Source organism: Salvelinus alpinus, chromosome 2 (genome assembly GCF_045679555.1).
Source record: "Salvelinus alpinus chromosome 2, SLU_Salpinus.1, whole genome shotgun sequence".
Taxonomy (NCBI): Eukaryota; Metazoa; Chordata; class Actinopteri; order Salmoniformes; family Salmonidae; genus Salvelinus; species Salvelinus alpinus.
In genome coordinates this window covers 69066853-69086875 of record NC_092087.1, presented here as the reverse complement: position 1 = coordinate 69086875, position 20023 = coordinate 69066853, and the positions used below count along the sequence as shown (strand labels likewise).

Sequence of the window (20023 nt, the reverse complement as noted above, 5' to 3'; positions counted from 1 at the left end):
AAGACCATAACTAATTCAATTCGTTGCATGGAAGATCTACGCTATAGCGCGATTCCCGTTTAAGCTGACATATGTAGCATTGACCATGAATGCAGTCTCCGCAGAGCTTCTGCGCTATGGATTGAATCTAGCACCAAGGTGGTATTTGGAAAGGAGAGCTGACTTCTTTCTACGGTCAACACTTACCCTGGGAGGGCAGCAGGCCACCGTTTTAATAGGTAATGAGTTGGAAGTGTTAATGAATATTTTTTTTTTTATTGCATTGAAACATTGACAAACACATTAGTCCTTCACAAAGTCACAGAACCTCAAGGAATTATTACGTATTTAAACAAGCTGCCGTAATTTGAACTCCAAAATGCCAACCTCATTTCAACAAAAATATTGACATTAATTACAAGGGCGTGTCCATTTAAAAATAAATGACAGAACTTTACAAAGGGGTTATATTCCACATCTTTCAGTACTAGTGATTCCCAGACATGCTCCATTGTGTGAGTTCTGTATTGTATATTGCATAATATTATTGCATAATATTGTAATATTGTAATTTGCTACAATGTAATTTCTACACCAGCTAGATGTGATGGTTTGATCAGTTACGTAAAATACAAAATGTACCAAGCGTGTTCATGGAAGCACTGGCACTGAACACAGTCTATTCACTTCATATCCCCTGATAACTATTGAAAAGATCTTTAAGAAATGCAGGCAAAACATCCTACAAAAGGTCTACAAGTATAGTGCCCACAGAAGTTCAACTGTCACATCTTGGGGGAATTTAAATAAACCATTACATCTACCATGTACAACCATTAACCTTCATTCTCTAAAACAATATCTGCTTTAAATCTATAAATAATGTCACCAAGTTTTCATTTACCATACTTTAAAATATTCTCTACAGTACAAAATAAAAATCCAGTGGGTTCCCTTCATTGCAATAAATGGCCTGAGTCTCCCCTTTCAGTAATAATATACACTAACAGTATACAAAACACTACAGTGAGGAGACATTTAAAATACACAAGATCAAGTCCAGCTTTGACCGATGCATTGTGCGCGTCCCTTTGCGATTTTGGAGTAGAAATGGCAGAGCCCTCAAATTGGAATGTACCAAACTGCCTTAGAAAATGGCAGCCACTTGGCTACACATGGAAACAGCTTGAAAAAGACACTGTGGAGAATCTAGCTACCATTTCTATAAAAAAGGGCCCTTGCTTGCTGTGCCTGTGGTGGAAAAGGGTTTGATTTCCAGATGCATATAGTATCTACTAGCCCTGGCCTCACAGCAGTGTGTGGTTGTATCAACTGTCGAGTCCATCCCTATGGTATATGAAGGAGTGTGTCTCAGCGTTCACAGATCTTCATCTCAAACCCTGTTGGGACATCCACCTGTTTCTGTCCATCCAGGGTCATTGCCCCACACACAGTGGACTGTCCTTAGGGCTCGAAGTTCAACCACAAATCCTATTGGATTTGTTTCTGCTGAATAGATGACACTCCTGTTGGAAAAAAATCAATTTCAGTGAGGCTCAATGCAAGGTCACATTTGAACACAAGTACCCTAGTAGTAAAGACGGTGTTTGACTCACGTACCTTCAGTTTGAAACCTGATCTGACATGGCGCAATAAATCAACTATTTTCAAAGGCTCTATAATCCATATTATAGGCTTAATGGACATACTCATTTACTATATTCACAATCCACTGAGGTAATTCAAATTGTTTTCTTCAGATGCAGTACCTTTCCATCCAGACACGCACATAACATACATGTCCACATCCACAAGGTTAACTCTGTACCACCATCAGTAAAATATAGTTCATGACTAACCCCCCCAAAAACCCATGACTGGTCCCAAATCTGTTTGTGTCGTCTTGGCAACTCCTATGTTCTTCGTCACACCAAACTACCATAGGAGTTGGGCAGATGGTCGGCACAAACAGATCTGGGACCAGGCTAGGACCCAGCAGCCTCACAGAAGAACCGGTTATATCCCCAGAGTAATCTACTCAATAGAGTCTGTGTTTTCTTACACTCTGACCCTCTTCAATTACCTATTAATTCCTCCATTACCTCATATCAATGTCATGACCACTCCCACCCCCATTATGACATCTGTAACCACAGAAACAACACCAAACATGAGGAAAACCGCCCAGGATATGGGGCCAAGTCTTCAGAACAAAGACATGAGACGGTGCTTCTGAAAACAAAAATAAACCGATATTTCCAGCGACCTTCATCAGAGTCAGCAGTAGCATGCAACAGAAACAGTCCATTTTATTAGCACCCAGGTGTATTTCACTAAGCTGGATCACAAACTAGATCCTGCGTAGTGAAATACCACCCTGAAAAATGGTGGCCTTCATCATAGAGTCGATAAATAACCTTATTCTAAACACATACGGCCAACCAGTGTTTTACCTCAGCTGGTGGAAGGCCTCTGGTTTGATGTCAGATAAATAGTTACTTGGCCCATAGAAGTAGAATCCCTAGACAGGATAAAGGCCCTCAGCAATTTGAATGGGGATCCCATGACCGTTCTAGGGATTCTATTTCTATGATTTGTTGCTCTAGAGTAAATCAAAACCGTTTGAAGCACAAAGCAAAGCATGCATTGAGTGAGTGACAGGTTCATCATTATAGGATGCTGGTCTAGTCAAGTGCAGTTTGTCATCAGTAATTCAGACCAGTAGTCAGTTAAACATCTATACTAATCAATATCTTCAGTGGAAAATAAACCACCTAGGACCCCCACCTGAACATATTGCATCTGAGATGAATCCAGTCATTTTGGCTTCAGTAAAATGGACCATGGCTAACAAGTTGTCACTATTCTACCCAAATAGCTGGTCCAGAAGCTTCAGTCAACCAGCCTAATCAAGGTAGTAGCCTTCTGGGACTGTTGGTGTGTAACCTAACATGATTGTTTTGGCACGAGAGAGGTGTAGAATTCCAGTGTGAGTCAGTCTGTGATTGATATGACTGGGGTGTCGGTGTCCTTTGCCACCCATTCAAAAAGGTATCATGTTTGAGGATACAGTGGTATAAGTTCAGTGTATCAAACAGTAGTGTTGTATTTGCAGTGGTGTTGAATGGCAAGGAGAGGTTAAAGAGGTGGTGTTACAGCAGTGATGTGACTGACAGACCTTGAATAACATTGTGTGCGACCATTAGTGGTGAGTCGTCACTGTGTGCGTGTACACACACACACACGTCCCTCAGTGGTGTGTCTCCAGCTCCACCACTGTCCACTCGCCCTGGGGGGACTGGCCGGGGGCCTCCGGGGAGAAGCTGCTGACCGACGTGACCGTGGCTGAGGGAGGGGTGAGGGGGGGCAGCAGGTTGGGCCACAGGCTGGCCTCCAGGGGGCTCAAGGTGCCTCCTCTGCCCCCGGGCAGCAAGAGCAGGGAGGAGCAGCCGTCGCCCGTCAGCAGCAGGGTCTGGTTGATCAGCTGCTGGACAATGTCAACTTTCTTCCCCCAGTCCAGGTCCAGGGGAGGGGGGCATTCTGGGGAGACGGGGGGTGGGGAGGCGTCCCGGGACTCTTCCTGCTCGGGAGAGTCTGGAGAGGGACTGAGAGTGGAAGTGGAGTTGCTATCGGCTTCATCCAATACCTCTCGACGGTCACTGTTACTGTCAACCTCTTTCTCCAGCGGGGCTTCTTCGCGTTGTTCGAGCTGGACATTAACCTCAATTTCCTTCCCCTCCTCTTCATCACTCTCCAGGGCTTCATAAATGGTATGGAGACCAGAGGAAGGCGAAAGCAGCACTGTTGCCTGACCTTTTTGGGGCTGTTGCGGTGATGTCTGCTGTGCCTGCTCCTCCAGCTCCTGCTGCCACTGCATGATCTGCTGTCTCTGCTCCACCTCCTCCCTCAGCGTCTTCTCCGCCTCCCTTTTCTTCATTTCCTTCTCCTGCTCGCTCTTCTTCCTCGCCTCTTTGTCGTTTTCTTCTTTGGGTTTGCCCTGCTGTTCTCTGCGTTGCTGCAGCTCTAGTAGTTGCTGCTGGTGCTGTTCCAGTCTGCGGAGCTGGGGGCTGGCCTGCAGACGAGGGCTCCGGGGGGGTAGGTCAGCACAGGTCAGCCTGGGTGGGGTCAAGAGGTCACAATGGGGGTTGGGGTGGTGGTCGCGGCGGTAGTGTGGCTGGGGGAGCGCGTTGAGCCCTGCGAGGAAGAAGTGGAGATCACCCGGTGGGAAGCGTGTTAGAAAGAAAGACGTACAAGTGAGAGGGAGCAGTGCAGGTCAGAGCAGATAACTGAGACTGTGGGTATTGTAGTCTACCAAGGAGACGTTAGTGGGAGGAGTATAAGACTGAGTGATGTAGTGTCCTGGTATTCTACACCCAGTAAAAATGTAGCTTCGAGAGATTGTAATGTGTGTTTGTGGCTTGAAAAAGGGATGTATTACTATTATATTGTACAGGTAACTGCCAAAATAAAGGAAACGCCAATGTCTTAATAGGGTGTTGGGCCACCACGAGCCAGAACAGCTTCAATGCAACTTGGCATATATTCTACAAGTGTCTGCAACTCTATTGGAGGAATGCAACACCATTCTTCAACGAGAAATACAATTTTGTTGATGGCGGTGGAAAACCTCTGGCGCCGCTCCAGAATCTCCCGTAAGTGTTCAACTGGGTTGAGATCTGGTGACAGACTGCCATGGCATATGGTTGACATTTATGCTCATCAAACCATTGTGACCACTCGTGCCCTGTGGGGGGCAGTGTCCTATGGGGGCATAGCCATGGTAGCCAAAATAATGGCCAACCCAGCATATTTAAATATGGCCTAAGCATGATGGGATGTTAATTGTTTAATTAACTCAGGAACCACACCTGTGTGTAAGCACCTGCTTTAATATACTTTGCAACCCTCATTTACTCAAGTGTTTCCATTATTTTGTCAGTTACCTGTAGATTTTCATACATTTCTGGCATAGTGGCTGTTTGAACGCCAAATTGACAATTGTAGCTGGGCCTAATGGTTTAGGATAGTCAAAGTGTGTCAATATACGACTACTGAACCCAGGAACTACCTCCTCACTCACATGATATCATCGGCAAGATGTGCAACATTGACAGCCTGAAAAGCAAAGCGTGTAAAAAGAGGTGGGGACAGGGGTGAAGTGAAGCAATGGGGGCACAGGAGAAATGGTGACAGCAGGGAGATGGTGGGAGGGGCGGGGCATTGGCTGGGGGAAGTTAAAGCAGAGAGAAAATATAGCAATCCATTTCGTTAACCTTTTCAAAATATAACTTCCCAAACAAAATATTCTGATAGTATTTTTGGGGTGCAAAAGTTGTGCAATAAAAGCGGCTTCCTGTATATGCAGTAACTACCAACGATAGTCTTGTGAAATAAAAAATAAAGAAAAGCTTGTGAGCAACCAACCATTTCCTTCAGTCCCTGTGGGGAGCTGGTGAGTAAGTGAAACATGCAAGACAAGACCTTTCAACCATGCATCAGTACATAGACAGCAGCACCACACGTGAACTGGACTGCGTCTGAAATGCCACCATATTGCCTATATAGTGCACTACTTTTGACCAGGGCATTATTTAGGGAATAGGGTGCCATTTCGGACCACGCCCTCAAACCAAAGCCAATGAGTGTCAGTCAGTGACATGCAAACAAGGCGTCCCAAGGGTAAAGTAGTTAAACAGCGCGGTTAAATGGTGTGCGGTGGACATGCACTTGTAGACATAACAGAGATATCTCAAACAATGCAGAGGCCAGGCAGAACGGAAACGAAAAGGCAAAACACACATTACTCGAAGAAAAGAAACACGGGTGGGTGTCCTCTACTGTTTGGATAATGGGGAACCTTCTTGATGTCGTTTCTCAGTTAGTCTGGTGGAGGAGAAGGAATCCAGCGGACCAAGGAAGGGTCACCCGGAGGGGGGGGGGGGTCACAGTACAGAAGAGGGAGGAGCAGCTGAGGGGAGGTGGGAGTTTGACATCCTTCATAATGTCTCTGTTGAGCCCTATTCTGGATGGTGGGAGTAGTGTATGTGAGGATGTAGGTATGAATGCTTCCTTGCTGGGAGACCATTAGTGCTTTTGAATCCATATGCCCCACATGTATATAATGTCTCCCACATAAGGTTTCGACACAACCTTGACTCCCATGTTACAGGACTTAATTTCTCTGATAAGTACAAAATGTGCCATCCAACTCCCCAATCCCCACTTGAATAAAACTGTCCGGGAGAGAGGAGTCATGTTAAATATCTAATCTTTATTTAAAGCTTGGTAATGGTAAATACTCCAAAAGGACAAACGTAAGAAGGGGGGGGGGGGGGGGGGGGGTCAGTCTAACCTTAAAGTGCAGGAGGAAAGGGGGAGTGCTCGGGGGAGGAGGACAGGTGTCTGTTTCTTAATGATGGGAAACAGCAAGAACATACAATCAATTTTCACCAGCATTTTCTTGTTCAGTAAAAAGGGTCGGATAAATACACAAAGTTTAACATTTCATTCCACATTTTCTTTTGTTATGTTTCTTCCTTAAGAGCTGCTTCACAACAGCCCAGTCAATCCAAATCAAACCATGCCAGTTCATGTTTCGGATATGTTAATTAAAAAGTAAAGAAAAAAACACATTCTAATAGTAATAGTTGTAGCTATTGCACATACAGGAGTTAAGCCATATACTCATAAGGTAATATCATACGAGGGAAGTGGCACTGCTGTATTTAAAGTCTTTATTTCTTCCCTTCCCTATTTTTACATTTTGATCACATCCACCCCAGTTGGAGAGGTTGGGGACAAACAATGATGACGAGTAACACAGCAAAGAGGGTTCTGGGGAGGGGTGGGTGAAAGGTGTGGGGGGGTAAAGCTGCGTTACTGAGTATGTAGGGAAGTGGGGGGGGGGGGGGGGACTATACGTTACCTGTGAGAGAGTTCTCAGTGTTTTCACAGATAGTGGAGTAGTAGGGCGGTTGGGTGACACGGGGGCCCTCCCCGAGCTGCTGGGGGGCCGCAAACAGCGTGGGGTCCAGGGGTTTCAGATCCCCCGTGTCCCCCAGCTCTGCCTCAAGCGTCCCACACAACATGTACTGCTGCTCCTCTGGGTTGGAGACTAGAAGGGAGTCTGCCGAGGCAGCCTGTTGGGGCGGTGGCAGGGTCAGCTCCTGGATGAGCGACGGGTCCTTGGCCTCCTCAGGCAGCTCCTCCAGAGAGAAGATGCCGGGGCTCTTGGCGCAGCTCTCAGCCGTGGAGTGGGTATTGGAGTTGGACGCCGTCATGTCGTAGGCGTAGGATGCCGCCGAGTTGGCAGACTGGGGTGTGTCTCCACCCTCTTCTGCACCGCCGCTGGTCTCCTCCCCTTCCTCCAGGGCAGACAGGCAGCGCTGGGTGCCGGGCTTGCTGTCGAAGGTGGTGTTGTGGATGCCCTGGCCCAGCTCATCCAGCTGGGCCTCGCCCTCCGTGTCGCTGGCCTCATCCTCTGTGGTGGAGGACGAGGGGTTGGACATAGGTGCTGTGGCGGGGTCCCCTGGGACCTCGTTGGCTGGCAGCGTCTCTGCCTCCTCCCCCTCTCCGTCCTCTCTCTCCAGGTGGATTCCCAGGTCCTGGTTCTCCAATTCAGGCTGAAGGGAGAGCACGGGGACCAGGGCGGCAGGCAGGGTGTGGAGTTTCCCCCCCTCAGAGCGGGACTCCACCCCGGAGCTGCTGTTGTAGTCATAGAGCTCCTCTGGGGTGCTGGTCTCGCTGCTGCTGTGGACAGCCAGCTCCGTAGCGCTTAGGGTGCTGGAGTGTGACATGCCGCGTCCGGAGGCAGCTATGAGGGACAGGGACTGCAACGGGGCTAGGGTCTCTTTTTCAAGTGGAGATGCAGGGGCAGGCTGGTGTGAGGGCTCGTGCAGGGCTGGAACAAATGGTGTGGCAACCAGCTGCAGCCAGGGCTGAGCGGAGTACAGGGTGGGTGTCTCCATATCAGCCTGCCAGGGGTCTGAAGAGGGGCTGGTAGGGGTCTGCAGGGGGGCGGCTGAGGCAGCCTGGGGGTGTGGCTGGGCCCAGGGGTCACAAAAGGAGCTAGGGTTGGGTTGGTCCCACTGGGCGGCCAGGGCAGAGGGCAGTAGTGGGGCAGGCGGGGCTCGGTTCAGGTTGTCCAGTCTCTCATCCTCCGCAAAGTCATCCTCGTCTGCATTCCCGTAGCTCTCCAGCCCGCTCTCAGTCACCCCCTCACTAGCCATCTCCACATCTTCATCATCCTCATCCTCGTCATGCCTCACTCTTCTCGGGTCATCCGTCCGTTCCGAACCCACCTCCATGTCGCACACCCGGTCTCCGTCTTCATCGTAGTCATCAAAATCATTGGTCGGGATGTCGGGCACCTTCTCAAAGTCAGGCGAGCCGGCCGAGGCAGACATGCCCTCCATGTCGATGGCACCCTTCAGACTGGCGTCTCCTAGGTCATCCATGCTCTCCGTGCCCTCCAGTACGCCTGGGGCGCTCAGCTCCGATACCCCCTGCTGGCTGCAGCTCACCTCCTCAGAGTCCAGCTCCGATAGCAGAGCGCCGCCTGCGCGCCACCCCGAGCCCGCAGGGCCGGCTGAGCCAGGCCTGGACTCTTCTGTGGGCTGGGTGCCGCTCATTTCTGACACGGACACCTGCTGGCTGCCCTCCCTCTCCTCATCCTCTTCTTCATCCATGTTGAGCTGAACTTTCTCTGAGGCATCCGGAGGGCTGGGTGTAGCCCTAGCAACTGCTGTGGGGATATCCTGGGATAAGGTCTGGTCTGGTGCTGGCTGTGTCGGGGCTGCTGGGACGGTCTCTGGTTGTTCAGATATCTCATCCCTGGCAACAGTGACTAGTGAGCCCTGTGGTGGAGCAGGAGCAAGCCTGAGTGGGCTCTGTTGTGGAGATGGAGAAGTAGTATCCTGAGGAGTTGGGGCTGAAACCTCTTCTCTGGGCTCCAGGGCCACTGCTGGTGAAAACGCAGACACTGGTGCTGGGACTTCTGAAGCTGCCACTTCTGGCTCTGCTGCGGCTCTCACGGCAACTGTTGCCACGGCAGCTGCTGCTGTAGCAGCCACTGCTGCAGCTGATGTGGCTGCAGACTTGGGAGCTCCAGGTCTGGCAGTGAAGGGCAGGACAGACTGGGTTGGTTTGGAGGCTTGTTTGACCGACTGGGAGATGGTGCTGCCCACGGGCTTGTTGCTGGGGGAGGCAGGGGGGGTCTTGCCCTGGGGCTGTCGGGTGGCAGGGGGCCGTGTGGTGGGAGGGGCTTTACGTGTGGGCAGGGGCTTGGGGTCCTGTGATTTAGGGCGGGCTGGCTTGGTGTCTGTCGCCTTGGTGGGATGGGGCCTTTTGGAGGCAGGCTCGGGTCTGGAGGCTGCAGTCGCTTTAGGGGGGTCAGGTTTGGTCGTTTTGGTAGTGGCGGATGTTGCCGGCTTTCTGGCTGCGGCAGTGGTTGCTGGTCTGCTGACATCTGTAACTGAGCAGAAATAATTTAAACATGAATATCTCTTCCCAACTAAAAATATAAATGGTACCTTCAAGTTGATTGAGATACATACAGGTGATGCTCAAGACCAATCCTAATAGAATCAAGTGGGTTACATTCATGGTACAAAACAACTTGTAAGGCATGTGCACCTTTCTTGGCAGGGCCTGTAGGTTTGGGTGCCTGCACTGTGGTAGTCCTGCCAGTAGAGGGGGCTGCGGTGCCAACTCTGGAAGCTGCAGGTCTGCTGGAGCCTGGCTTGGATGTGCCCATCAACAGGCCAGTGTGACCAGTGGCAGGCCTGGGGAAGAACACATTTTATTTATTTAAACCAGGTAGGTTATGGAGAACACATTCATGTCACAATAACCTGACCAAGAGGACGCAATGATGGGCTCCCGAGTGGCGCAGCGGTCTAAGGCACTGCATCTCAGTGCAAGAGGCGTCACTACAGACCCTGCTTCGATTCCAGGCTGTATCACAACCGGCCGTGATTGGGAGTACCATAGGTCAGCGCACAATTGGCCCAGCGTCACCCAGGTTAGGGTTTGATCAGGGTAGGCCGTCATTGTAAATAAGAATTTGTTCTTAACTGACTTGCCTTGTTAAATGAAGGTCAAATAAATGCTTTAATTAAAATGATAAAATAATGCCGACAGAGGGCTCACTCGCTTCTAGCTCCTAGGAAACTTTGCAGTATTTAGTTTTTTTAATGTATTATTTTTTTACATTGTTAGCCCAGAAAAATGTGTGTCTTACATACAGCCGGGAACTATTGGATATCAGAGGTGGTAACTCACCAGCATTACGACCAGGAATTCGACTTCCCTGAAGCGGAACCTTCGTTCGAACCCCCAAGGGCAATTGAAATGATTCCAGAGGCTGACCCAAAACAACATCGGCGGAGGAGAGGTACTCGGAGCGGTCTTCTAGTCTGACTTAGGAGGCGCGCACACCAGCCTCCTCTTCCGAGTGTATTACTAGCGAATGTTCAGTCTCTGGATAATAAAGTTGACGAGCTCAGGGCTTCTTTCCAGAGAGACATCAGGGACTAACATACAACCATGGCTCTCTTGAACTGAGAACCCAACTGGCTGGACCGACTCTACACTGTATGTATGAATGTCCTAGCAATGTCCTACTACACTGATGTTAGCACAATTAACACAGATAATTCCTTAAATTTGACAGACACTTGAGTCGGTCCAGCCAGTTGGGTTCTCAGTTCATCACGCAGACAGGAATACATATCTCTCCAGGAAGAAGGTCGGGGAGTATGTGTCATGATTAATGACTCATGGTGTAATTGTGATAACATACAGGAACTCAAGTCCTTTTGTTCACCTGACCTAGAATACCTCAATCAATCAAATGCCGACCGTATTATCTCAAGAGAATTTTCTTCGGTTGAGTCACGGCCGTGTATATCCCCCCTCAAGCCGATACCACGACGGCCCTCAAAGAACTTCAATGCACTTTATGCAAACTGGAAACCACATATCCTGAGGCTGCATTTATTTTAGTTGGGATATTAAAGCAAATTTTAGGAAACGTCTGCCTTAGTTCTTTGAATATATCGACTGTAGTACTTTTAGCGCTGCTAAAACTCGACCAGTTACTCCAACATCCAGGATGCCTACAAGGCCCTCCCCCGCGCTCCTTTCGGCAAATCTGACCACGACTCCATTTTGTTCCTCCCTTCCTATAGGCAGAAACTCAAACAGGAAGTACCGGTACTAAGGACTATTCAACACTGATCTGACCAATCGGAACCCACGCTTCAAGATTGCTTTGATCACGTGGACTGGGATATGTTCCGGGTAGCTTCCGAGAATAATAGACGAATATACTGATAGTGACTGGGTTAATCAGGAAGTGTATAGGAGATGTTGTACCCACTGACTATTAAAACCTTCCCCAACCAGAAACCGTGGATAGATGGCAGCATTTGCGCAAAACTGAAAGCGCAAACCACTGCATTTAACCATGGCAAGGTGACTTGGAATATGGCAGAATACAAACAGTGTAGTTATTCCCGCCGCAAGGCAATCAAACAGGCAAAACGTCAGTATAGAGACAAAGTGGAGTCGCAATTCAACGGCTCAGACACGAGACGTATGTGGCAGGGTCTACAGACAATCATGGACTACAAAAGGAAAACCAGTCACGTCGCGGACACCTGACGTCTTGCCCCCGGACAAGCTAAACACCTTCTTCGTCCGCTTTGAGGAGAACACAGTGCCACCGACGAGGCCCACTACCAAGGACTGCAGGCTCTCCTTCTCCGTGGTCGACGTGAGCAAGACATTTAAGCGCGTTAACCCTCAAAGCTGCTTCTTTAACCTGTCTCCTGCCCTTCATCTACACTGACTGAAGTTGATTTAACAAGAGACATCAATAGGGGATAATAGCTTTCACCTGGTCAGTCTCATGGAAAGAGCAGGTGTTCCTAATGTTTGGTGTATGACTTTGGTTCAGTACCATTCGAACAGCTGCCTAATGTAGGCTAATAGGCTTGGGACTTCTCTATGATAAATTCACTCTAAACCTGAAGAAAGCAGTAGTGGTTATTCACTTGCTCAGTGCTCCCCATACAGTAAGCTAGAAGAGTCAAGGGCCGTCCTGCACTACATAAAAGCAATTTCGAGAGGTAACAGAAAACCATTAACAAGGCCCATTCACTGTCTGCCTGTATCGCATCGCTTAGTAATTTTCTAATCCCAGCCTAGTGGGGGAAGAGGAAAGCATGCAGGGAATGATGGAGTGGGAAAGCGTGATTGTGGAAAATGAACAGGATGTGGGTGAGGGTTGCACTCACTGAGGGTTGAGAGTAGTACTACTCCAAGGACAGAGAGGAGACTAAATCGATGGGCTATTAAGCTCCCAGGCAAATTTTAGGGGGTTAGAGGCAGCGGACGTGAGCCCCTGATCCATTAAACACTCCCTCTTCTTAACAGTGGAACTCAACCTTCCCAAGACTCCTGGGTTGTGTTCAGTAGGTACAAAACTGAACAGTAGGTAATATACTTGTCTAATAGTAATAAACACATTTTCCTTGTGTTGCAAAACCTTTTCCATTGCGAACATGTAATGAACATGACCCTGGGCAATACTTAATCTCTTGCCCTCCTCTTCCTTTATCCCGCTAGTCTACTGTTTGACCTCCTGACCTGAAGAGCCAAGTGGTCTTGTTGTGGCAGGTGACTGTATAGCCATACGCTTAATCAGCCCCTAACAGATTCGAGGTCAGTTTCAAAATTACCCCTCTCCTGGTTGAGGTTATGGATTTGGAGAGGGTAAGCTGAGCCTAGATCTGCCATTCGTTCACTTTAAAACAGGTGCCAGACAGCTGTGGAGAAGCCACAGGATCCAGACGCGACCTTTTCCAGAGCAAGGCAGTGCCCATCCCCCTGCATACTGCTGAGTGGACTGAATGCCGATTATCCTTAGGCTATGCAACAGCGGAGCAGGGAATAGTAACATCTACAGAGCTATGCTTGGATACATGTGTGTGATACCGGTGTGTGCAATCTACATGTACAGACTGGTGAGGCGTTCACATTGACAGGCTTGTGCGATGAGTTGTAGCCCATGCTACAAAGCGCTACAGTAACCTACATTCAAAACAGTTGCTTAAGAACCAGGTGTAATGAAACAAAGGCAGCGCTGTATTTGTGCAAAATCGATGCTTTGCATATCATTTCTATAGAACAGATTCATACGTACACAGCGTCTAAAACAAGAAGGGATAGGAAACGTCAGAGGAACCGAGCGTGTTAGGGCATTGTTGCGATTCAGTCAATTACACCAATATCCGTCATGCTGTTCTGCTGTTCTTTTGATTGGTTCGCCATGGTTTGGACACAGCTGACAACATATATGAATTCATAATGACAAATGTACGGTCGTACGAGGGGCCGGAAGTGGTCCGGCCGTACATGCCTGGCCACACAAACGCCTCTCCCACAGCGACTCAGTCAAACAATGGCCATTTGTTTCCATTTGTTAGCAGGATAAAAAAAAAAAGGCTGCAGAGACTCAAAGGCCTTCAGGTTGCGCCATTATTATACTGTAATAGGGTGAGTCGATGGGACAGAGGGAGCAGGACCTTGATTGTATGGTAAAGAGCAGTGAAATAAGAAAGCGGGCATGCTGTACCTTCAGATGACATGGGGGAATTAGTTGAAGACAGGCGGGGTGAGCCGCGTTAGACGAGATGGCATTAAACGAGGGAGGAAAGGAAGAAAATAAGAAGTTGAGGGAAAGAAAATGACAAACTGAGGCACGCAGTGATGAAATGAGCGAGCGACAGAATGAACAACATGATGGAAGAAAGAGGGAGAGAATGGACAGGTGACTAAAAGCACATGGAAGCATATTGCCTTCCTATCTGGGTGAGTTCCACGTAGGGAACGCGAAACGACAAGAGCACTAAATTAAGGTGGGGGAATGGAGAGCGAGAGATTTCTTCTGAAAGGGAGGGAGAGATGGAAGGGAGGGGAGGCGAGGCCAGTCATCTGTGCGTACAGCGTTAACCTCACATAACCCTCCATCTCGTCTTCACAGAGACACTCAGAACTGCCTGATCCTCACGGAGGGAGTCAAGGAGGGATGCGAGTAAAAGCTCAGTGGAGTCCATACAGTATTAATCGCTTGGGTGGCACTGTAGTTCAGCGGCTTTGGTATATTTGTTGTGGCTACAAGGGAATGGTTAGTGTCAACAAGGGATTCAAAGCCAATACTTGGTTGATATGCCTTAGTGGTGCAATAGATTCACAGCCGGTGTGAGGATACAACAACCGACAGGTGTATTCAAGATGTCGCCAAGGAATCCAATGGCAATTAAATTATTTATACACTGTGATGACATCAATAATACAATAGGCTGTAATATCTGTTGGGCTAGCAACTGATCCAGAGACAACCCATTTACTGAGGACTTGGTTACTATACTATCATAATGTGTAGAAGGCATCTGCGCTAAACAGTAACTATGCCCTGCCAAGGCTGGGGACAAAACTGCATGGTTTCATCCCCAAAGTGGGAGAGAGAAGCTGGGACAGGAACATTGTGTGACTGCATTGCACAAGAGCTAGAGTGACAGTCAATTGTCTCCTTTTAGTTATTCAACAACTCTGTTATACTGCACGTTTGAGTCAGACTGCAAGTGAAAAGGTATCTGACCTGCATAGATTGTCATCTAATAGATCACATGAGGTGTAACTGCCATTTCATTAGAGTGACCATTTTGACAGAAATTCCCATATGGATGGCTCTCAACACACATGACCTCATCTTATACAACACCCTAGATTCCTCCCATTCTCAGAGGGAGTCTTAAGGCCCACCAAAATGACAGATGCCTTCACGGGGGAGGGAGGGGAGCAGCGGGAGGGTTGAGAGGGTGCTGGCTAAATTCCTGGTACTGTAAATAAACAGAAGGAGAGATGGAGGGATGGGGGTTGGGCAGACAAACTGCTTAAACAGGACAAGGGAACTGTCTCCAGATAGAGAGAAAATGAGAGAATACAGATACAGGGAATTAAACCCCCCCCCCCCCCCGACTGTGGCCAGCCAGATAATCAAGCCATCCAGCTGTCTGTCAGACAGGCTAGTGACTGGTTGTGGGGGGCTCAATCTCCATCACTTCTGACGAGAGATGCATTAGGGCAGGTATTCCCAAACTGGGGTATGATGATTCACATTTTTAAATGATTTTTGTTTTAAATGTGTAAAAAAAAAGAAGCCTAGTTTCACTGCCAAATATAAAATGAAACCACCTAGGTGTTCAGCGAAATAACAATGTCAAATACAGCTAGCCTAGTCAAATAATTAACATCCAAATCACATTAACCGTTACACTCTTGCAGAAATCCACTAACTGTCCGTATGTGGCCAAACGTAGCTGCTGCTCATTCCATTTGCTCAAAAATTTATAAATGGTTAAAAAAGTAAGGCCCACGTCCTTAGACACACATACCAGGTCTACTGGTAGAACTACTACTACCACCTGCACCTGTCGACGACAAGTTGTCCTGCTTCCACGAGCACATCCAATGCTAGCATCAGGAATTCTACATTTGTTGTTAGCCCAGCTAGTAGACACTGACAGTTGTGAATCTGATGCAGCCGAAGAGCTACTGCCCCCTTACCCGGGAAAGCACCGAACAGACAGGGACGTTGGACCATCGAAGAAGCGCAAATATGATGAGAAATAAATTGATTTGGGGTTCACTTATATTGGAGTAGTGCCTTTCCTCAGCCACAGTGTGTGATATGTGCAAAAGTACCATCTCACAACTCGATGAAACCGTCACTCTTGGGCAGACATTTAGAAACAAAACATGCCAATTTGAAAAATAAGCCACGTGAGTTTGAGCGAGCATTAAGACGACTTTTGAGTAGTAAGACATGTATAAAAGCAACAGATACCATTAATAAGAAGGGGCTGGAAGAGTCTTATATGGTGACCTACCGAGTGGCTAGGACAGGCAAGCCCCATACTACTGTGGAGGACTTAATTCTTCCTGCTGCCGCGGATATGTCTGGGACAATGCTGGGGGAAAAGGCCAAAAAAACTATACAGACAACGCCTTCATCAAACACTGTTTCACAACGCATCAGTGACATGGCAGGAGATGTTTTGAAACAACTACTGCTTTGCATACTAGCTAGTGAATTCCATCCGTTAAAGCTGGATGCGTCAACAGACATGGCAGGCCTGGCACATGTCCGGTACGTTTTTTTTGGGGGGGGGGGGGGCGACGACAACAGGATAGGATATTTGTGAAGTACTCGGCAGCTTTATGTCAAATGGACTTTGGTGGCCAAGATGTGTTGGTATCTGTACTGATGGCACAAAAGCCATGACAGGGAGACCTAGTGGAATGGTAACGCGCGTGCAAGCAGTTGCTCCCAACGCCACTTGGGTACACTGCAGCATCCACCGAGAGGCTCTTGCTGCCAAGAGAATGCCTGACAGCTTGAAAGACGTTTTGGACACTACAGTGAAAATGGTTAACTTTGTTAAAGCAAGGCCCCTGAACTCTCGTGTATCTTCTGCATTATGCAATGATATGGGCAGCGACCATGTAAAGCTTTTACAACATACAGAAGTGCGCTGGTTATCAAGGGGTAAAGTATTGACAAAAAATGTTGAACTGAGAGACGAGCTTAAAGTTCTCTTTACTGACCATCATTTTCACTTGTCTGACCGCTTGCATGAGGACGAGTTTCTCACGCGACTGGCCTATCTGGGTGACAAAAACTCACACTCATTCTCATGGTCTAATAAATGTATCGTATAGTGTGTGTGGCAGGCTTACAATGAAAGCAAAAAACAACATTTGGGTGCACGCTGACCCTGGTGCTAGAAGGGGTACGCAGCTGTAGGTTGAATGTTTGAAGGGCTACGGGACTATAAAAAGTTTGTGAACAACTGCATTAGGGGATTGGTGGACTCATTCACCTGGGGTATGTTCAGTAGGGAACACAGTAGCAAAACATTTTGGAACAGAAAGAAACTTAGCGTTTGTTACGGGACAAGTTCAGGTAGAACATTCCTCTTTCACAGTTTCAAAATGTTTTTGCCCTACTGAACACAACCCAGCAGTGTGTGTGCTAGAAGCATGGCACGCGAGGCCAGGTGTTAAAACAGCTCTGCGACGCCTCAAGCTACCAGCACATCTGCTAACTTAGTTGACAACCTTTTCCCTTTAATCCAATATCATAACTCACCTTGCCAGTTGCCAAACTACCCAATCCCCTTGTTCTGAGGCATCCAATCTCACTCTGTTTTGTTGCGACCCGTTTGTCTGTAATATATTGATATCTGCTTCTTATCCAGTACAATTGATTATTTCACCCCTTAGGGCAATTAAGTTAATAGTTTAAGGAAACCCTATTTCTCTGCCAATGTGTAACTAGGGCAACGTACTATAGGCCATTCTTTCATCTCGTTTTGCATTATGGGCCGTCTGACGTTTTTTTTGCAGGTGGGGAAACAGAACAGTAATGTTGTGCTACATTTAATATATGAGCCCCGTGCCACCTGCCCTGCTCATAGACTCATGGAAGGGCTGCAGCAGTCACAGCTATGGGTGGGAGAGGCCTGTTCACTAGCCCTGGCTCACCCAGGGAGGCAGGAACAGGGCCCAGCATGGATAGAGAGACAGTCTGGCTGTCACACACACAACCTGCTTCTCCTGTCGTCAAACACAAGCAGCATGATCTCACACAGCTCCTAATTGTCAAACACGCACTGTATACTCACACAGTGACATACTTCTCCATGTCGTTAAAACAAATCCAACAAAATCACCCCCCCCACACACACACATGACAAGTCATCACACACAGGAAAGAAGCCCGACGTCATAATGTTCCCAAACAAGTGTCATTCCCTCAGGGGAAAGTCCTGTAATCATCCCACATCTGCATAATTCAAAGGATAAGGACACATGCATTAATAAAATGGGCTGAGATTAAGTACCAACCGAGGCAAAACTAGCTCTCTACTCCACAAGTTTAAGTAGTGCCAGTTTAAAGTCCAACACAGACCTGTCAAAACACCAGCTGAAAGAAACAACTCGTACTTGTCTTTAGTCTAACTAAAGAAGGGGCGGTGGTGTGTGTTCCCAGTTTCAGGAAGAACAGATTAAACTGGTTTGAGTCAGTTCAACATTTCACCTCATAATAAAAGCAGAGTATTAGGGAGGAAGTGGGAGAAGAGAGATCAAATTGAAGCTAAGAGCTGAACAGTATGTCCTGTGGAGACCTGAGTGTGGAGTAATTGTGATTAACCCAGTACCAAAGTCTTCCGCAATTGGTCAGATGCTCGACTAAGTTCTGGGTTCATACTCAGAGAAGAGAAGATCGGTTTCGGTCTTCGTTCTAACAAAGAGCTCCACCCTCTCTTTGCAAGTTACAGGCAAGTCTATGGGCCAAATATCCACCCCCAAAATTCAAAAGATGCAAACACCTGCGAAATCTTGATTTGTCCAAAGCACTAGAACTAACGCTTCTAATCATCTCACGCGCCGTTGTCTCATGACAGATCTACAGTACCATTAATGTAGTCTGTCCACGAGAGATTAGGTGTGGAGCCATACTGTATAGCGGGTGTATCCCAATAGTCTAAAACAGTGGTTCCCAAACTTTTTATAGTCCCGTACCCCTTCAAACATTCAACCTCCAGCTGCATACCCCCTCTAGCACCAGGGTCAGCACACTCAAATGTTTTTTTGCCATCATTTTAAGCCTGCCACACACACAAAACATAAGAATGAGTGTGAGTTGTTACAACCCGGCTTGTGGGAAGTGACAAAGAGCTCTTATAGGACTAGGGCACAAATATTAATATCAATCATTTTGCTCCTTATTTAGCCATCTTACATTTATTGTGAATAACTCACCACATGTTAATGAGAAGGGTGTGCTTGAAATGATGCACACAACTTTGCAATGTTGGGTTGTATTGGGAGAGAGTCTCAGTCTTAAATCGTTTCCCACACAGTCTGTGCCTGTATATAGCTTTCATGCTAGTGAGGGCCGAGAATCCACTCTCACATAGGTACGTGGTTGCAAAGGGAATCAGTGTCTTAACAGCGCAGTCCTATCCAGAAATCTGGCAGTGGCATTTTGATTAAATTACATTTTCACAGAACCTCGTTGCAATTTCGATGAAGCTCTTGTTCAGATATCGGTAAGTGGACTGGAGGCAGGACATGAAAGGGATAACGAATCCAGTTGTTTGTGTCGTCCGTTTCGGGAAAGTACCTGCGTAATTGCTCACCCAGCTCACTAAGGTGCTTTGCTATATCACATTTGACATTGTCCATAAGCGTGAGTTCATTTGCACGCAAAAAAATTAATAATATAATGGAAAGACCTGTGTGATGTCCTTGTTAATGCAGACAGAAAAGAGCTCCAACTTCTTAATCATAGCCTTAATTTTGTCCTGCACATTGAATATAGTTGTGGAGAGTCCCTGTAATCCTAGATTCAGATCATTCAGGTGAGAAAAAACATCACCCAGATAGGCCAGTCGAGTGAGAAACTCGTCATCATGCAAGCGGTCAGACAAGTGAAAATGATGGTCAGTAAAGAGAACTTTAAAACTTCTTGTCAATAGGGGGGGCGCTGTTTTCACTTTGGAAAAATTCGTGCCCAAATTAAACGGCCTCGTACTCTGTTCTAGATCATACAATATGCATATTATTATTACTATTGGATAGAAAACACTCTGAAGTTTCTAAAACTGTTTGAATTATATCTGTGAGTAAAACAGAATTCATTTGGCAGCAAACTTCCATACAGGAAGTGAAAAATCTGAAAACGAGGCTCTGTTTCAGGGCCTACCTATTCAACTGGCTTTTGTTTATCGATATGTATGCACTTCATACGCCTTCCACTAGATGTCAACAGGCAGTGGAAGGTTGAATGGGGTGTCTAGCTTGATCTGAGGCCGAATAAGAGCTTTTGGAGTGACAGGTCCGGTATTTTCTTTGTCTTCGACGGCGCGCGGGGGACCTCGACATTGTCTTCTGAAAAGCGTTCGGTATA

The 20023-nt window shown here is 47.4% G+C and overlaps 1 protein-coding gene across 4 annotated transcripts in view; it reads right to left on the bottom strand.

The window, feature by feature from the left end:
- Positions 1-235: 235 nt before the first annotated feature.
- The window catches only part of LOC139567543 (nucleolar protein dao-5-like), a 41618-nt gene continuing 21830 nt past the window's right edge, over positions 236-20023 (bottom strand). Inside the window, exons 4-7 of one of the 4 annotated variants that reach the window (XR_011673421.1) lie at positions 9613-9761; positions 6905-9451; positions 2767-4173; positions 236-1505 (exon numbers count right to left, since the gene is read on the bottom strand). Coding sequence is in view for 2 of the 4 variants with exons in the window: in XM_071388887.1 (XP_071244988.1) it covers positions 3230-4173; positions 6905-9451; positions 9613-9761 (3640 nt within the window). In the remaining 2 variants the exon portion in view is untranslated. Of the gene's footprint in view, positions 4174-6904; positions 9452-9612; positions 9762-20023 lie in introns of all 4 variants that reach the window. The other 3 variants (XR_011673422.1, XM_071388888.1, XM_071388887.1) reach the window with 3 other exon arrangements.